General features: G+C 50.2%; 1 protein-coding gene across 3 annotated transcripts; it reads left to right on the forward strand.

The window, feature by feature from the left end:
* Positions 1-1,568: 1,568 nt before the first annotated feature.
* On the forward strand, positions 1,569-16,769 carry THPO (thrombopoietin). Of its 3 annotated transcripts, XM_081190688.1 has the most exons (6): positions 1,569-1,703; positions 4,502-5,174; positions 7,408-7,538; positions 9,180-9,266; positions 11,519-11,683; positions 14,064-16,769. In XM_081190688.1, exons 2-6 carry the CDS (start codon positions 5,162-5,164, stop codon positions 14,280-14,282), a joined length of 615 nt encoding a protein of 204 aa, XP_081046814.1. In that variant the 5' UTR covers positions 1,569-1,703; positions 4,502-5,161; the 3' UTR covers positions 14,283-16,769. The 3 variants fall into 3 exon arrangements, with proteins under 3 accessions (XP_081046814.1, XP_081046815.1, XP_081046816.1); XM_081190689.1 differs by lacking the exons at positions 1,569-1,703; positions 4,502-5,174 and adding an exon at positions 6,271-6,815; XM_081190690.1 differs by lacking the exons at positions 1,569-1,703; positions 4,502-5,174 and adding an exon at positions 6,836-7,198.
* The last annotated feature ends 208 nt before the right edge of the window (positions 16,770-16,977 follow it).

Genomic DNA, 16,977 nt, shown 5'->3' on the forward strand with positions numbered 1-16,977 from the left:
CTGACAGTGCCCTCCCCTGTTTTCCAGCAACATCTTTCTTGCATTCTCTTACCAGGAAGTTCTTTCCGAGCCGACACCTTTTTTGAGGGACCCCAGGATGATGGGGTGCATTTAAGAGAAATCCGGAGGCAAGCTCTTATGTCCAGACTCTCTTTTTGCAGGTGACAGCGGTTTCAACCAAGGTATAGCGAGTTGTGACTAAGGCCGCTTCAGACCCCTCTAAGTATCCCTATTTTCCAGTGACACCCCTGATGTGGGAGAAGCCGCCCCAGTTTCTGATTTGATCCTGGAATGTCCCACTTTTCCTTAGGATGTCCCTCTTTTCATTGGAGAAATGTTGGAGGATTTAGAGTTGTCTGACCCCCGAGCCATCTGAAGGGAATCCTTTATAGGGATGTTTAATGTTTTATTATGTTTTTCTGTTTTTATTATGTATTATTATGTATTAAAGTCGTACCTTGGCAGTTGAACACCTTGCGAACCGAACGTTTTGGCTCCTGAACTCCGCAAACCCAGAAGTGAGTTTTTCCGGTTTGCGAACATTCTTGGGAACCCAAATGTCTGACCTGGGTTCCAAGGCTTCCGATTGGCTGCTGGAGCTTTCTGCAGCCAATAGGAAGCTGTGCCTTGGTTTCCAAACATTTTGGAAGTCCAACAGACTTCCAGAATGGATTCCGTTCGACTTCCAAGGTACAACTGTATTATGTTTTACTTATTATGTTGGGTTATGTTTTCATATATGTCAGCCCCAGAGTGGCTGAGGCAACCCAGTAAGATGTGTGGGGTATAAATAGTAAAAATATTATTATGGAATGGGACGTCCCTATTTTCATTGGAGAAATGTTTTTTCGGGGGGGGGGTAATGTCCCCTAGAGGGACGCGGGTGGCGCTGTGGGTTAAACCACAGAGCCTAGGACTTGCCGATCAGAAGGTCAGCGGTTCAAATCCCCGCGACGGGGTGAGCTCCCATTGCTCGGTCCCTGCTTCTGCCAACCTAGCAGTTCGAAAGCACGTCAAAGTGTAAGTAGATAAATAGGTACTGCTCTGGCGGGAAAGTAAACGGCATTCCCGTGCGCTGCTCTGGTTCGCCAGAAGCGGCGTAGTCATGCTGGCCACATTACCCGGAAGCTGTACGCCGGCTCCCTCGGCCAATAAAGCGAGATGAGCACCGCAACCCCAAAGTCGGCCACGACTGGACCTAACGATCAGGGGTCCCTTTACCTTTTTAATGTCCCCATGCGCTGCATTTTTAAAGCAGCACCACGCCGCTTCAATCCTGGGAACTGTAGTTTTTCAGGGTGCAGGAACCACAGTTTGTTACAACTGAGGGAATTGCACCCTGTGGGGGGAAACTGCAGTTCCCGAAATTCAGGGGAGAAGGTTGCCATGTGCGTCAGTGGTGTATTAAATGTTTGGGGTGGGTGTGACCTTCCTTCCCGCAGACACCCCACTGCAAGATGTGACTCCTGTCACGTCCCTACCCGGACAGGAGCCCATCCGCCGTACTGCCTATGCCAAGATGAGGTGGTTGACCTCCCTTATCTCTCACCGCCCACTCCTGAGCGGGTGCGACAACTCTGCAGCCCTCTCCCAGTTCCCGGGCAAACCATGGGAGAGACGGCGGGGGCGGCCCAGGTCCCTTCCAGCTCTCAAGGTGGCCGATCTCACAGGCCTGGGCCACATGAGAGCGGAGACGTACCAAGGTAAGCGTGGAAGTAGCTCTCTAGCAGGGTGGCTCCTGAGAGGCAGCAGGAGCAGAGAGGAGGTTGTTTGCTTGGCTTGTCAAACAGGCACTTGCTATGGAACAGGGCAGGCCTCTGACGGGAAGCACAGTTTGCACTGTGGACTGTGTGCCACAGGCAGGCTGAGCTGGAGGACAAGAAATTCCGCAGGGAATTCCAAATACGCAGGGCATGCCAGAGGCCGGGTGGAAGGCCTCTAGGGTGGTAGCTCAGTGGCAGAGCAGCTGCTTGGCATGCAGAAGGTTGCAGGTGCCTGGCATCTCCAGATAGGGCTGAGAATGTCCCCTGCCTCAGGTGACCAGCTGCAAATATTTCATTTCATTTCGTTTCGTTTCGTTTCGTTATTTCATTGCATTGCATTGCATTGCATTGCACTGCACTGCACTGCACTGCACTGCACTGCACTGCACTACACTGAATTTATACCCCACCTTTCCCCCCAAGAAGCACAAGGTAGGGCACATGGTTCTTCCCCTCCTTATTTAAGGACAGACGAAAGAAACCACTCCTTCACCCCGGGACCTCATTCCCTCTGGAGGCAGGATGGCCACCAACCTACCTGGCTTGAAAAGGAGGATTAGACTAATTTATGAAGGAGGCGGCTGTTGACGACTACAGTCGTCCCTTGGTTTTTCGACTTCCGGAAATGTTCGAAAACCAAGGCACGGCTTCTGATTGGCTTCAGGAGCTTTCTGCAGTCAATCGGAAGCCGCGCCAGCTGCGTTGGACGTTCGGGTTCCAAAGAACATTTGCAAACTGGAATGATCACTTCTGAGTTTGAGGCATTCGGGAGACAAAACTTTCAATTTGCAAGGCGTTCAACAACCAAGGTACGACTGTACAAGCCAGGATGACTATGCTCTGCCTCCACAGTCGAAGGCAGAGGTGCTTCTGAATGCCAGTTGCTGGAGAAACCACAGAAGGAGAGAGTTGCTCTTCTGTTTGGGTTCCACTGTTTGGGTTTATCTGGCTGGCCACTGTGAGAATAGGATGCTGGATCAGGTAAGCCATTGGCTGGGATCTTCTTCTGTTCTTAAAAATGTGGTCGAAAGGTCTAGTGCGTCAACACAGCCTATGGCTGGTGGGTATCCAAAGCTGTTCAGAGCTCCAGGAGAATTGCGCTTCTCCCTGTGAAAGTCATCATGTCTGTGTCCGTTTGATAGCTCAGTCTGGAAAGAGGATGAGATGGGAGCCCTAACCTCAGGGTCGTGCGTTTGAGCCCCACATTAGGCAAAAGATTCCTGTATGGCAGAGGGTTGGACTAGATCAGTGTTTCCCAACCTTTTTTGGGCAAAGGCACACTTGTTTGATGAAAAAAATCTCGAGGCACACCACCATTACAGCCCCGTGACGTCAGCGCGCAGCGTCACGCCGGGAGGGACACACGAAAGTGTAAGTTTCAATTTTTTCCCCTCCCCCTTGCCGGGGAACCTCCAAGCTTTGGGGGTGGGGGGGGGGAGGAGGCAGCAAAGCGAGGCAGGAAGGAGAGTGTGGCTTGGCTGTGTGAGCTTTGGCAGGGGCAGGGAATGAGAGCCGCGAGGCGGGCGCTGCGGACGGAGGCGCTGCCCGCCGAGCTCGCAGGCAGCCAGGCAGGCAGACGGTGAGAGCCCCGCGCTGGGCGGCCTCTCCTCGCCGCCGCCGCCCCGCCTCTCACCGCCCGACTCGCCCGCCTCCCTCCAGGCAACATCTCGCGGCACACCAGGCAACATCTCGCGGCACACTAGTGTGCCGCGGAACAGTGGTTGGGAAACACTGGACTAGATGGCACTTGGAATCCCTTCCAAATTTATGATTCCATGATTTGTGACCCACCCTGCGACCTCATGGTGCAAGGAGAGTCAGGAATCATAACGATGATGATGATGATGATACAAGACTGGGTGGACTCAGGATAAGGCAGCTTTCTGGGTTGCTACGATACGATAATCTTTATTGTCATTGTCCCATACAGAACAACGAAATTGAAAAAATCTACATCAGACATTCAAAAACCAACAAGCCTGCTATCCCAGCTATGCCAGCCTAGTTAGCCCCCTAAAAACTCTGATCCCCCATAATTAAATACAATATACTCCCATAGAGACTACCTTACACTGCGTTTAAAACCAAAATCGTATTTGAACAGAAACTGTTTCTCAGGTGGCTAGTCCTAGTCTTTATAACCCTGTACCTTCTTCCAGAAGACAGAAGCTGAAAGAGACCAGGCCTTTGGTCAGGGCGCAGCCTGACTCCCTCCTTTGGCAATCTTCACAGAACTTTAGCTTAATGGTTGCCATCAATCTGATTTTAACTAGTTTTTATAATGAAATGTTTTTAGAATGTTGCACTAATTTAATGTTGTTAGCTGCCCTGAGCCCGGCTTCGGCTGGGGAGGGCAGGATATAAATAAAAATTATTATTATTTCTGGGGTGCGCATTATCCTGCACTTATGGCACTTAGCTTTCTTATGGCTCCTGGAAGCCTAGATTTGATCCAAGGTGGGAAGAGTGCACCCAATTATTCTCTCCACAGTCTTTATAACCCTGGACAGCATTGTTTTTTCCCTTGACCGTGCAGCTCCCAAACCACACACACAGACCATAAATTAATATACTCTCAACAGTACAATGGTAAAATGCCATCAACAGGTCCTTTGCGATATTATTTTTCCGGAGGATTCTCAGAAAATACAACCTCTGCTGTGCTTTCTGCATCAGGTCTCTGCTTTTTTCTCCCTAGGTTAAGTCATCTCTCAACTCCTTTCTCTCTTTTTGGCTAGGTCTTTTGGAACAAATGGATCCAGACTAGGGGAGACTTGACGGATGCCAGGCTCTTCATCGCAAGGCTATGTGAGCCCAGCTCCAGGTTTCATGGTGCTCACCAGAACCCTCCAATTTCACCAACTGCGGCGAGCAGGCGCAACAGGACTGTGCATCTGGCCCCGAAGCACTAGGAACGGCCACGGTACAGAATGAACCTCTTAATCTCAGAGGCGTGGCATCGAGCCCCACGCTGGGCAAAAGATTCCTGCACTGCAAGGGGTTGGACTGGATGACCCTCGGAGGTCCCTTCCGACTCTACGATTCTGTGAAACTCTCGCACTAGGGAGCCAGCTCGCCAGCCAGCCGGCCTTGTCATTCCTTGCCTCCTCCGTCAGCCAAGGAGGAAATGTCTGGAAGTGGGAAGTCTTCCTGAAGGCTCGGGCTTGCTGCTCGGAAGCCGTTGACCAGAGGTCACCAGCAGCTTCACAACAGGAAGCCGCACGGCGCTGGCTCCGAGGTGCCGGCAGCTACGCAGAAAGCCCGCCGGAGCCCCCTTGGCCTGCCCTCGTGGCTGTGGCACCGTTCAAGACATCGTCCATGGAAGCCAGGCGGGAGCTGGGAGGCAGCCGCTGTTCCCCGGCAGGAAGATGCTGTGACAAGGCGGCTGCCAGCTGGGCATGGAGCTGAACCGTGAGTGCTGGGCTTGCCCCAAGGGGTCTCGGAAGACACAGGCAGGACCCCTGGGGAGACCGGCCTGTGGGTCAGCCACACGCCCTTCTCTGCTGGAAGCCCTCCTTCTCCCCAGTCCTAGATGGCTGGAGGGAAAGGCACTCTGTGCATGGGCTGGAGAGAGGGGTCTGACTCTGGCAGGCCGGGCTGAGTCTCAGGGGCTGTGGATGGTGTTTCCTCCAGTCCAGAGTGTCCTGAGAAGGAGCAGGGGTTGATCTAGATGGCCCTCAGGGTCCCTTCCAACTCTACCATTCTATCCAGGACTTCCTCTCCGCTATGGATTTCCCCAAGGACAAGTCTTGGTGTTACACACAGCAACGCCTCTCTGAAAAGCAGGGTGGTGCTCCCTCCCCCCAGAAATGTTGCATAATTGTATGCAGATGCATGCTCATTTGACTAGTTCCTTAATTGACAAATGGTCATGTGGGTCATTGACTAACAGTGCTGCCAAAATCAGTCCTGCAGAATTTGGTGGGGCTTACTCCTGAGTGGCTACAAGACTGCAGCGTAAGATTTAGTTCATTAGGTGACGTCTTTTTAATTAGCAGAGGAAAGAACTTGGATCCTGTTTTGTTTTCATGAAGCCCAGTTCAGGCCAGCGGTGAAAGTTCTGGAGAAGAAGTAACGAAACTGAAATTGTTATTTCCAGCATGGGAGTGGGTGGAGAGTGCTGTGCCTAAAACCTTCTCCCTCTCCTCTAGGTGACCTTTCCCTCCACCTCAGATTATGAGATCTGCTTAAGGTTTCTCTGTGCTGAGGGCCAGGCTCTCTGCACATGCTCAGAGGCACTTTTGCAGCCTCACATGTTCAGCTGCTAAACCTTGGCGTTTGCACAATGCACCATTTCAGAAATGAAGCCGGGTTATCTCAGCTTCGGATACAGCAAATATTAATACAGTACTGGAAGGTGTTTGAACAGGAAGGAGAAGTCACCCACCCCTTTGTACACTGAACCAATGATGTCTGAAGTCCATCATCCTGGTCCTCTATTCATACACAGAACATTTTTTTTCTGGGTCAAAGGAGGTGTGTGTGTGTGTGTGTGTGTGTGTGCACATACAATCTCTGTGTGTAGGAAGCAAAGGTGCTTGTTATGTCCTTGTCATCTGCCTGATAGCTCAGCTTCGGAAAGGCAATTTTAACTGGGAAATGGACTGGCAAGGGAATTGCGGAGTCTGTGGACAGCTCCTTTGCTCGCAAACTCACCCTAATTCAGCCTCCCATTACCTGGGGCATGTGGGATGTGAAACACAAGAGCAGTCAAGTACAACATTCCTAGAGTGCACATGTTTACACATGGGGAGGGATGTTTGTCCAGCCAGCAGGTAAACTTCCTGTTTCCTTCTGGGCTGGGACAGACTTCCTCTGCATGTGACTAGAGGTGGGTGTGGCCTCACCTGTGCAGGTAATGACAAAAGCACAGGACAGGGCAGCCATCTCTCACCACATGCATTGAAGACACAACATCTACTGAGCGAAAGATGCCCTCTTGGCTTCCAGCCAAGAGAGGACAAAGGGACTGTCTTCTTATGAGATAGATTCCAAGTGTATGTTACTTCATTAAGCTAAGTCTGCCTTCTGGGATCTGATTGTGAAGAGAACGTGAGTAAACTCTTTTTATACTTTTGTAAAAGACTGTGTCGTCTCTTCTATTTTATGAGGGAATAAGGGGAAAATACCAGAACAGTTATTATAGAGGCTTTAGCGAGCCTGAGCAAATGTAGCCACTGCAAATTTAAAAGAAGGGAATGTTACTCTGCTGAAATTGTGGAACTTGTTAACACAATTTGGATAAGGATATAATCAGACAATATATCCTCTCCTGCGTCCCTGAACATTCCCACAGGGCAGAGGGTTTCCTTGTCCCACCTAACTTTATCATCATTATTCATCACATTTATATCTCAGCTTTTCCTCCATGGCTCTCAATATGGTGTCCGTGGTTTCCTGTCCTCCTCATTCAATCCCCACAACAACCCTGTGAGGTAGGTTGACCTGAGAGGAAAGCCCAGTGTTAAATGAGGAGGGGGAGAACCTCTTTGAGGAAGGAAGGAAGGAAGGAAGGAAGGAAGGAAGGAAGGAAGGAAGGAAGGAAGGAAGGAGGTCTAGGGAGCCTACCTGCCAAGCTGATTCAGAGGGTACCAAACATTTGGCCATCTATCCTTTTGTCTCTCCTCCCTCAAACCTCCCTTAGGGCTCCTCCTTCTCCTCACTGTATTCTTGCTCTGTTTGGACCTGTTTGAGATGAGTCCCACCAGGCTGGTTTGTGACAGGAGGCTAATCCAGAAGTACATCACCGAAGCCATGGACTTGGAGGACAAAGTGGTAAGCAATGCTGTTTCACTTCACCCGGGCAGAGCCTTGGCATGTTTTGCTGGCTTCCATAGACTTTCCTTAAGGTTACACCACTCACCGAGTGGGTGGCATGTGATGGGTGGCCCAGAATAATACTCAGAACCGTCCAAGACATTTTGGCGCCTGAGTCAGACCCCAAAATGGGGCCTCCTTTCACCCCACCAGAAAAGAAGGGGTGAGGGCAGATCTACATCAGGAACGAGGGAGAAAGATTGATACTGTGACCTGCTGCCTGGTGAATCCTGCTGCCTGAGGCAACTGCCTCACCTTGCCTCACGGGTGGGCCAGGCCAGATAATACTGCCCAGCTGCAAGGAAGGACACCGTTTATTTATTGATTTTAGATCAACCTTTCTCAGTCTAGTGCAGGGTTTCCCAAACTTGGGTCTCCAGCTGTTTTTAGACTACAACTCTTATTATCCCTAGCTAGCAGAACCAGTAGTCAGGGATGATGGGAACTGTAGTCCAAAAACAGCCAAGTTTGGGAAACCCTAGTTTAGTGCTTCCGAAATGTTTTGGACCACAATTCCCATCAGCCCCAGCCAGCTCAGTAGAATTTTTAACCACACAGCACAGTGTTGGGGCAGCCACTATTTCCTGTACAGTGGTACCTCGGGTTACATACGCTGCAGGTTACATACACTTCAGGTTACAGACTCTGCTAACCCAGAAATAATGCTTCAGGTTAAGAACTTTGCTTCAGGATGAGAACAGAAATGGTGCTCCGGCAGTGCGGCAGCAGCAGGAGGCCCTATTAGCTGAAGTGGTGCTTCAGGTTAAGAACAGTTTCAGGTTAAGTACGGACCTCCGGAACGAATTAAGTACTTAACCTGAGGTACCACTGTAGTTGTGTGAATAAAATGCAGGGAGAGAACCGTGTGCCTACGCTAGTGGCCAAAATTGTGGAAACCTTTTGGAGAAAGTGTATTTCTGAGGTTTGATGGCTCATAACACCCCCCCCCTTTTTTTTTTTGAGGCAATATGATAAAATTATACAGTGGTACCTCGGTTTAAGAACTTAATTTGTTCCTGAGGTCCGTTCTTAACCTGAAACTGTTCTTAACCTGAAGCACCACTTTAGCTAATGGGGCCTCCCGCTGTCACCGCTCAATTTCTGTTCTCATCCTGAAGCAAAGTTCTTAACCCTCAGCTGGTCTGGGTTAGCTGAGTCTATAACCTGAAGCGTCTATAACCTGAAGCATATGTAACCTGAGGTACCACTGTATATCAATGGAAAGATAATTTAATGAAGAATGTAATGCAACAAGGTATGTTCAATTCTCTGTATTCTATCAAAAGCTATAGCCAAATAATCAGAAAGAGGAGTGTTTAGACAGCCAATCAGGTGTCATCTTGTTTTGGCAATGATGGCTCATAACACCACTTTTTTTTGGAGTAAAAACATAAAATTATATATCAATGGACAGATGATCTACAGCCCTAAACCATGTTCTTTTGGGTACCCATGAAGTTTGGCCGTAATTGCTTTGCACCTCATTTGTGGGGTGGCACTTGTTGGGGGCCAGGTGGTTGCATTTCCCCAGTGCATTTGGCCATTCCTGCCAGCTGGCCTGGTTGCTCTCCTCTCAGGGGTTTTCTGTCCTTTCCGCAGAGCCAGTGTGAGGAACTCCCCTTCCTCCAGCAGCCTGTGCAGCTGCCCCTGGTCGGGTTCAGCCTCCGAGAGTGGATGGCAAAGACAGTGAGTATGTAAAAATGACCAACCCACCCTTTATGGGTCAAGGGCTGGGGCCTGGGCTTGTTGAGCTGTGATGGCTTTAATCCAAATGCTACAAGCATTTGACCTAAAAGAAGATGCCATGGCAGGCTGGAGGGATCACACTCAGGTTCCCAACCAGCCATGGCATCTTCTAGGACCAGGGGCCAGTGTGGTGTAGTGGTTAAGAGCAGTAGACTTGTAATCTGGGGAACCGGGTTCGCGTCTCCGCTCCTCCACATGCAGCTGCTGGGTGACCTTAGGCCAGTCACCCTTCTTTGAAATTTCTCAGCCCCACTCACCTCACAGAGTGTTTGTCGTGGGGGAAGAAGGGAAACGGAGAATGTTAGCCACTTTGAGACTCCCTAGGGTAGTGAGAAAGCGGGATATCAAATCCAAACTCTTCTTCTTCTTCCTCTACTATGAAACTAATGAAGCTTCAGCTTCAAGCCCCCTAATTCCAGAGGGGGCTCAGAATATGGGCATAGCCAGGTGGGCAGGGGAGGGCAGCTGCCTCCCCCCCCAAATCAAGTAAGTAAATAAATAAAATACTTAACTAAAACTAGAAATCATCAGAATATCTGGAATTGAAATGCTCACTGAGGTCACCTGGATGATGCTGTGGTGCATTCTAGCGACACGACTGAACGATAGGCGTGGCTTCTGTGAACTGACCAATCGCGTCGTAGGTAGCTTGGTTCTGGAACAAGACAGGGGGCTGTCCTGCCCACGCCCCAACATAAATCCTGGCTATGCCCATGCCCCAGAAATGACTTCAGTCCACAATGCTTTTTTTTTAAAAAATGGGTCTAGTAGAATCAATTTCACCATTCTATGATGTACCGTGCATATAACGTTTCCTTAATTTTCACACCCCTCACAACTCGAAAACCATAAGGCATAGGAAATATTTATTCACTGTGTTGGCTTTGACGTGTGAGATAACCCAGTACAGCAACTTTAATCAAAATCTGGGATGTGGTAGTTATTATTATTATCATTTTAAAAAGTGATCTGTTGTGGAACAACCCCATTGAAGAAGGTCACAGGGCATACCCCAGGGATAGGCAACCTAAGGCCCGTGGGCCGGATGCAACCCCATCGGCTTCTAAATCCGGCCTGCTGATGGTCCGGGAATCAGCGTGTTTTTACATGAGTAGAATGTGTCCTTTTATTTAAAATGCATCTCTGGGTTATTTGTGGGGCATAGGAATTTGTTCATATTTCCCCCCAAAATATAGTCCAGCCCACCACATGGTCTGAGGGACGGTGGACAGCTGAAAAAGGCTGCTGACCCCTGGCTTACCCAGACCTCGTTGCTAATTGCTCAAGCTGCAGGACCCCCCAAATTGTAGATCCGCCAGTCTAGGATACTCCATTCCGCACAGACCCTGCAACAGCCCCGGTATTCTGCAGCCACGGATGCTTAGTCCTCGCTGGGTCGTTCTGCCTCCTAAGGCCGTCTTTCCATTTCCATTTAATCTAATCTGACTCCTGCAAGGCAACACCACCCTCTTGTGGTACTGCTTTGATTACACCAGAAGCAGCACACGGAAAAGGAGTTCGCTCTCACTCATCCTTGTCCAGCCACCAATCCCCGGGCTCGGAACCTTCTTCTTCCCTTGGGAGTTCCTCAGCTGGTTCCTTCCACCATTCCTTTGTGTCCAGCCGGTCCATGACATACTAGGATCTGGGAGAGCAGAGTTTGAATTTCCCATCCTTACGTATCTCACAGGTTTGCTGCGAGGATTAATAATAATAATAATAATAATAATAAATTCTTTATACCCCACCCATCTGGCTGGGTTTCCTCAGCCACTCTGGCCGGCTCCCAGAAGAATATTAAAAACACGATAAAACATCAAACATTAAAAACTTCCCTAAACAGAGCTGCCTTCAGATGTCTTCTAAAAGTCAGATAGTTGTTTATTTCTTTGACATCTGATGGGAGGGCGTTCCACAGGGTGGGTGCCACTACCGAGAAGGCCCTCTGCCTGGTTCCCTGCAACTCATAGGGAGGGAACCACCAGAACATCCTTGGAGGTGGACCTCAGTGTCCAGGCTGAATGATGGGGGTTGGAGATGCTCCTTCAGGTATACTGGGCCACAGGCAGGGAGAAGTCTGGACACTACCTTCAGATCTATATAGCAAAGCTGAGATATGACCACAACAACCAACCAATGAATAAGAAATGTCAGAATCACCCAACAACTGCCCCTCTCTCTTACTCTTTCAGAACCAAGACAAAGGGCAAGAAACCCTCCGTGATCTGGCTATCTTGGTGGATGGCACAGCAGCTGCCCAAGACCAGCTGAGCCGGGGCTGCGCCTTGCCACTGCTCCAGCAGCTTTATGAGAAAGCCAGCTCCTTCCTCCTGCAGCTCCGAAACTTTGGGTGGCAGGTGAGAGGCCGAAGGGGGCTTCCCCAGGATGACAATGATGATGGATTAAATTTGTATTCTGCCCTTCATCCGTAGATCTCAGGCCGGATCACAACATAAAATGCAAAATAAAAACACAAAATACATGATAAAAACAAGAACAAAAAGCACAAACCAATAAACCTCTCTCCTCCCCACCCCCAAACACATTTAAAAGTCAGCCAAGGCCTAGTTGAAGAGGTAGGTTTTCCCCTGGTGCCTAAAGGCATAGCTGTCAACCGTCCCTTATTTGGCGGTTAAGTCCCTTATCCCAGCGCCATTTCCCGCTGCTGTCACTTATTGATGATGTCCCTTAAATTTCCCGGGTTTCAAAGGAAGCAGCTCCTCTCCCTCCCTCCCTGCTGGCCAGGGAGGAGGGAGGCTCCAACTGTGTTGCTTGGCTCGTTGCTCACCCAATAAGGAGTCTAAGAATGACTGGGAGGGTGGAGCTTGCATGCCTTGTGCCGATCAAATCGGCCACATTGCCTGGGGACTCGCCTTTGCTCAGCGCTTCCCAGCGGAGAGGTGATGGTGGTTTTCCTTGCTGCATCCCCTTTGCCGGGTTGCAGCGCTGTGGGAACCACCGCTTGAGGCTTCGTTTGGCTGCTGGCTGGGCTTTCTGCCTTTGGCTCAGAGGGGCTCAGAAGTTGAACATACCTGTGCTTGGAAAATCCCTTATTTTGGCTGCTGGTCCCATATTTTTGAGGCTGCTGGTCCCTTATTTTCAAATCTGTAGATTGACAGCTATGCCTAAAGGTGTCTAATGAATGTACTAGCCAAAACTCCTTGGGGAGAGCATTCCACAAACCGGGAGCCACTGCAGAAAAGAGTTAAAACTATGGGATTTGCTTCCGCAAGGTGTAGTGATGGCCGCTAACGTGGGTGGCTGTAACAGAGGATTAGACAAATCTATGGGGAATAATATCTACAATGCTCTCTGGCTATGTACTGTTGGAGGCAGTGGGTCTCTGAATGCTAGTTACTGGAAATCACAAACAGCGAAAGTTGTTGTTGCACCCAGGCATGGCTCTGCTTTGATGACCTCGATTGCAGGGTTGCGGGGTGGGTGGGCGGGGACTTGCGGCCCTTCAGATGTTTCTGGGTTGTGCCCGGGGGGCCTGTCTCTTTGGGTGCAGTTTGGGGGGGCCTGCAGGGCATCATGAGCTGTTGCGTCCTTCTCATCCAGCCTCCATCTGGGGCATGTCTGTTGCATCCTTCTCAGCTGCCCTCCAGGGAAAAAACAATGCTGTCCAGGGTTGTAAAGACTGTGGAGAGAATAATTGGGTGCACTCTTCCCACCTTGGATCAAATCTATGCTTCCAGGTGTCATAAGAAAGCTGCAGAGATAGTGCAGGATAGTGCGCACCCGAGAAATGATCTCTTTCAGCTTCTGCCTTCTGGAGGAAGGTACAGGGTTATAAAGACTAGGACTAGCCGCCTGAGAAACAGTTTCTATCCAAATGCAATTTTGGTTTCAAACGCAGTGTAAGGAGTGTCTATTGGAGGGGTATCGGAGTTTTTAGGGGGCTAACCAGCTTGGGGACGCGGGTGGCGCTGTGGGTAAAACCTCAGCTCATAGGACTTGCCGATCGTCAGGTCGGCGGTTCGAATCCCCGCGGCAGGGTGCGCTCCCGTTGTTCGGGCCCAGCGTCTGCCAACCTAGCAGTTCGAAAGCACCCCCGGGTGCAAGTAGATAAATAGGGACTGCTTACTAGCGGGAAGGTAAACGGTGTTTCCGTGTGCGGCGCTGGCTCACCAGATGCAGCTTGTCACGCTGGCCACGTGACCCGGAAGTGTCTGCGGACAGCGCTGGCCCCCGGCCTCTTAAGTGAGATGGGTGCACAACCCTAGAGTCGGACACGACTGGCCCGTACAGGCAGGGGTACCTTTACCTTTACCTTTAACCAGCTTGGGATAGCAGGCTTGTTGGTTTTGAATGTCTTATGTCGGAATTGTACTTGGAGCCAGTGAAGATCCTTCAGGACCAGTGTTATAAGGTCCCAGCATTCATTCCCAGTCACCAGTCTAACTGCCACATTCTGGCTTAGTTGTAGTTTCAGAATCACCTTCAAAGGTATTCTGAAAGGCGTAGAGTGCATTGCAGTAGCCCAAGCAGGATATATCCAGAGCATGTACCACTCTGGCAAGACAGTATGCAACTGTTCCTCATAAGGCTTGATTTCCAAGAGCTTTTATCATCCTGCATTCAAGATTTATTTATTTATTTGATAAAATGTATGCTTGGTTTATTAAAAAAATAATAATTCAAAGCAGTTTACCAAAAATTAATGTTTTTTCACTGTGGCCGTTAGCCCTGGCAGGCACCCCCCCACACACACTTGTCTTTCTTTTCTCATTCTAGGAACAGAATCCAACCGCACAGCCCGAGAGCAGCTCCCAGTTAATTCCTGAAAGAAACCTTAGGACAATCTTTGGGACCTACAAACAGCTTGTGCGGGGAAAGCTGCACTTCCTCTTCCATGACTTGTGGAAAGACTCCTGCAGTGCGGAAGATCAACAGAGGGCTGCCAGCCCTGCAGCCCTGCAACCTCCCAGTATGACCACCTCCAGGGGCCACTGAAAGACCCCCCATGGGCTGCTGGCCGGATCCTTCAAGGGAGAGAAGAACAGGGCGAGTAGTAGGCCCTCTGGTGGCCAGGTGTGGAAGAGCAAGCCTGGCCAACCCCTCAAAGCACAGGGGTCAGGGAAAGAAGTGTTTCCAGAGCTGAGCGAGCCCAGCTAGGTTACTGGAAAGGCCTGGCTGCCAGCCACAATGGCGACACCCTACTGTCGGAGGCAGCACACCTGTCTTTCAGCTGCAGGGCATCGCCAGGGGGAGAGAGTGTGGCTGCACTCAGGACCTGCTTGCAAGCTTCCCAGAGGCACCGGACTGGGAAGTGTCCTGATTTTCCAGGGAAAAGTCCTGAAAAGACAGAAGCTGTCCCGGTTTCTGATTTGATCCCGGAATGTCCCACTTTCCCTTTGGACATCCCTATTTTCATCAGAGAAACGGTGGAGGAGATAGAACAGGATTCCCTATTTTTACCTGGAAAATGCTGGAGGAGGACACCCCTTTTTTCGTTGGAGAAACGTCGGGAGGATGTGCTGCAATGAATGGATACTGGACCTGCAGTCTCAGGCAGCAGCCAAGCTCCTCACATGATCTTATACTCTTGGAGCCATTCATTGCCTTGCTTGGGAAAGGGGCTGAGATTTTAGGAACTCTCCCTGCCATGTACTCTGTGCAAAGCCAGTGGGGCAAATGGGCATTGCTCAGCATCTTGAGAGAAAGGATAGCTCTTTCCTCTCTAAGAGACCATGATGGATGCTTGGACTCTTCCTCAGTATCAGGGCTTCCAGCTGCAGGGGGCACACTGAACCAAACACACTTAGAATTCCTCTCCAGGCTTTCCCCCATCCGGGTGGAGTGTGCCAGGGACATTGGAGGCAGGTCTGGCCCCAAGCCTCCACATTATTCCCACATGGCTTTGAACAGGGTCCACCAGAGAAATTGGACCACGATGGGTGCCCCCACCTCCTGCAATTCCACACACAGAAGCTGACACAGGTCTCTTGCTTTGATCCTGGAGATGGGATCCTGTCCTGTCCTGGTTAACGGCCTAGTTTAATGGATGCAAGGCCAGCTGCGAGCCCCTGATAACATGTCCCTGCTGTTGCTTCCAGTGACCTCACTCTGCCCATCGGTAGGGCCAGCCCCAGTTTGGAGTAACACCTGAATACAACCAGAGTATTTGGTTAAAGTGGGGGCAGCCTCTGGCACATTGTAAAGCTGTCACACAACTTCTGTTCTCCTCCTGACGCCCACAGCCAGAGGACACGGTGTGGGCAGCTGTGGAACAAGAACGGCTGGCTTCGGTCAGCAGGAGACGCCCGAGCAAAAGGGGAACAACTCTTGCATCTGCCTATGGTCATGTGACATCCTCCCACCCACCCACGAGTGGCAGCAGGAGACTGATGCTCCCACCCAGAGGGAGGCAGGGTGCGGTGCCTTCCGAGACTGGACTAGAACTAGCCCTTCCTGAGGCTCTGAGCTGGAAGAGCACAAAGGCTTTCTACACAAAACCTTCGAACAATAAAGACTTATGCTTTTTTTAAAGAAAAAAAAAACAGAACACCCCAGAATGTGTTCCGTTGTATCTTACCAGCCACAAGGGGATAGGTGAGGAAAATACAGGGTACAAAGAGGTGACTGTTCCTTGCACGCAGTGGGTGCATCATGGGGAAATCCCAGAGCGCTACAAAACACACGTTGCTTGAAGGAGGAGTTTGGATCTGATACCCCACTTTATCATTAAACCTAAGGAGTCTCAAAGCAGCTAACAGTCTCCTTTCCCTTCCTCCCCCACAACAAACACTCGGTGAGGTGAGTGAGGCTGAGAGACTTCAGAGAAGTGTGACTAGCCCAAGGTCACCCAGCAGCTGCATGTGGAGGAGCAGGGAAGCGAACCCCGTTCACCAGATTACGAGTCCACTGCTCTTAACCGCTACACCACACTGCCACTCGCAGCCCATGGTTCGCTTGTTTTGGCACAGTTGGCCAGGCTTCCTCAGATGTTTTGGACTACAACTCCTATCCAATGGGAACTGTAGCCCAAAGCAGCCAGAGAGCCACAAGGCTGCAAAAAAGCTTACCCAAGGCCTCTTCCAAAGTGAGGTTTCTTTGAATGAATGCTTTTGTTAGGCTCATTATGAGGGAGGGCAGCGTCATGTGTGCAAGCATATGGCCTGGCCACAAAACTGGTTAAGAACCGCTGAAAAATTCAGCCGTAAGGATCCCCTTGAAGTGCAAAACAGCTCCAGGTAAAGTGCAAGGAGGGCTCCGTATGTACAGTAAAAAATAGGGTTGAGTCAGTGTTTCCAAGGACTGTGGCTGAATGAGAGATACTGGAGCGATTGGTTAACAGAGGCTGGTTGGCTAGAGGGTGAAACAGCCAGTATGACACATATTTTGCCTACATAGAGTGTCCTAATGGAAAGCTTTCATGCACTCTTTGAACTCTGTCTGGTAGTGCATTGCTGAATAAAGTATGAATTTGGTGTACTCGAACCCACAAGGGAATCTCCTATTACACCACAAAAGCCAGAATCCTGGTCCTAGCCCAGAATCTTGTCAGGTCAGCTTTCTCTTCATCTGTCTCGCTCTCTGTCCTTCTGCCCAGGAAGGCCATGTCCTTTTGATATTTGAGATGAAACTTGGCCAGGATTGCATTATTTTGTGTGTGTGTGTGTGTGTGTGTGTGTGTGTGTGTAGAAGA

The sequence above is a fragment of the Podarcis bocagei genome (assembly GCF_964188305.1).
Source record: "Podarcis bocagei genome assembly, chromosome: 4".
NCBI lineage: Eukaryota > Metazoa > Chordata > Lepidosauria > Squamata > Lacertidae > Podarcis > Podarcis bocagei.

Bases quoted from the DNA above. Each gene is read 5' to 3' on its own strand.
- THPO (XM_081190688.1), top strand. The intron at 7,539-9,179 runs GTAAGCAATGCT...TCCTTTCCGCAG, and splicing joins TGGACTTGGAGGACAAAGTG to AGCCAGTGTGAGGAACTCCC. The intron at 11,684-14,063 runs GTGAGAGGCCGA...TTCTCATTCTAG, and splicing joins TCCGAAACTTTGGGTGGCAG to GAACAGAATCCAACCGCACA.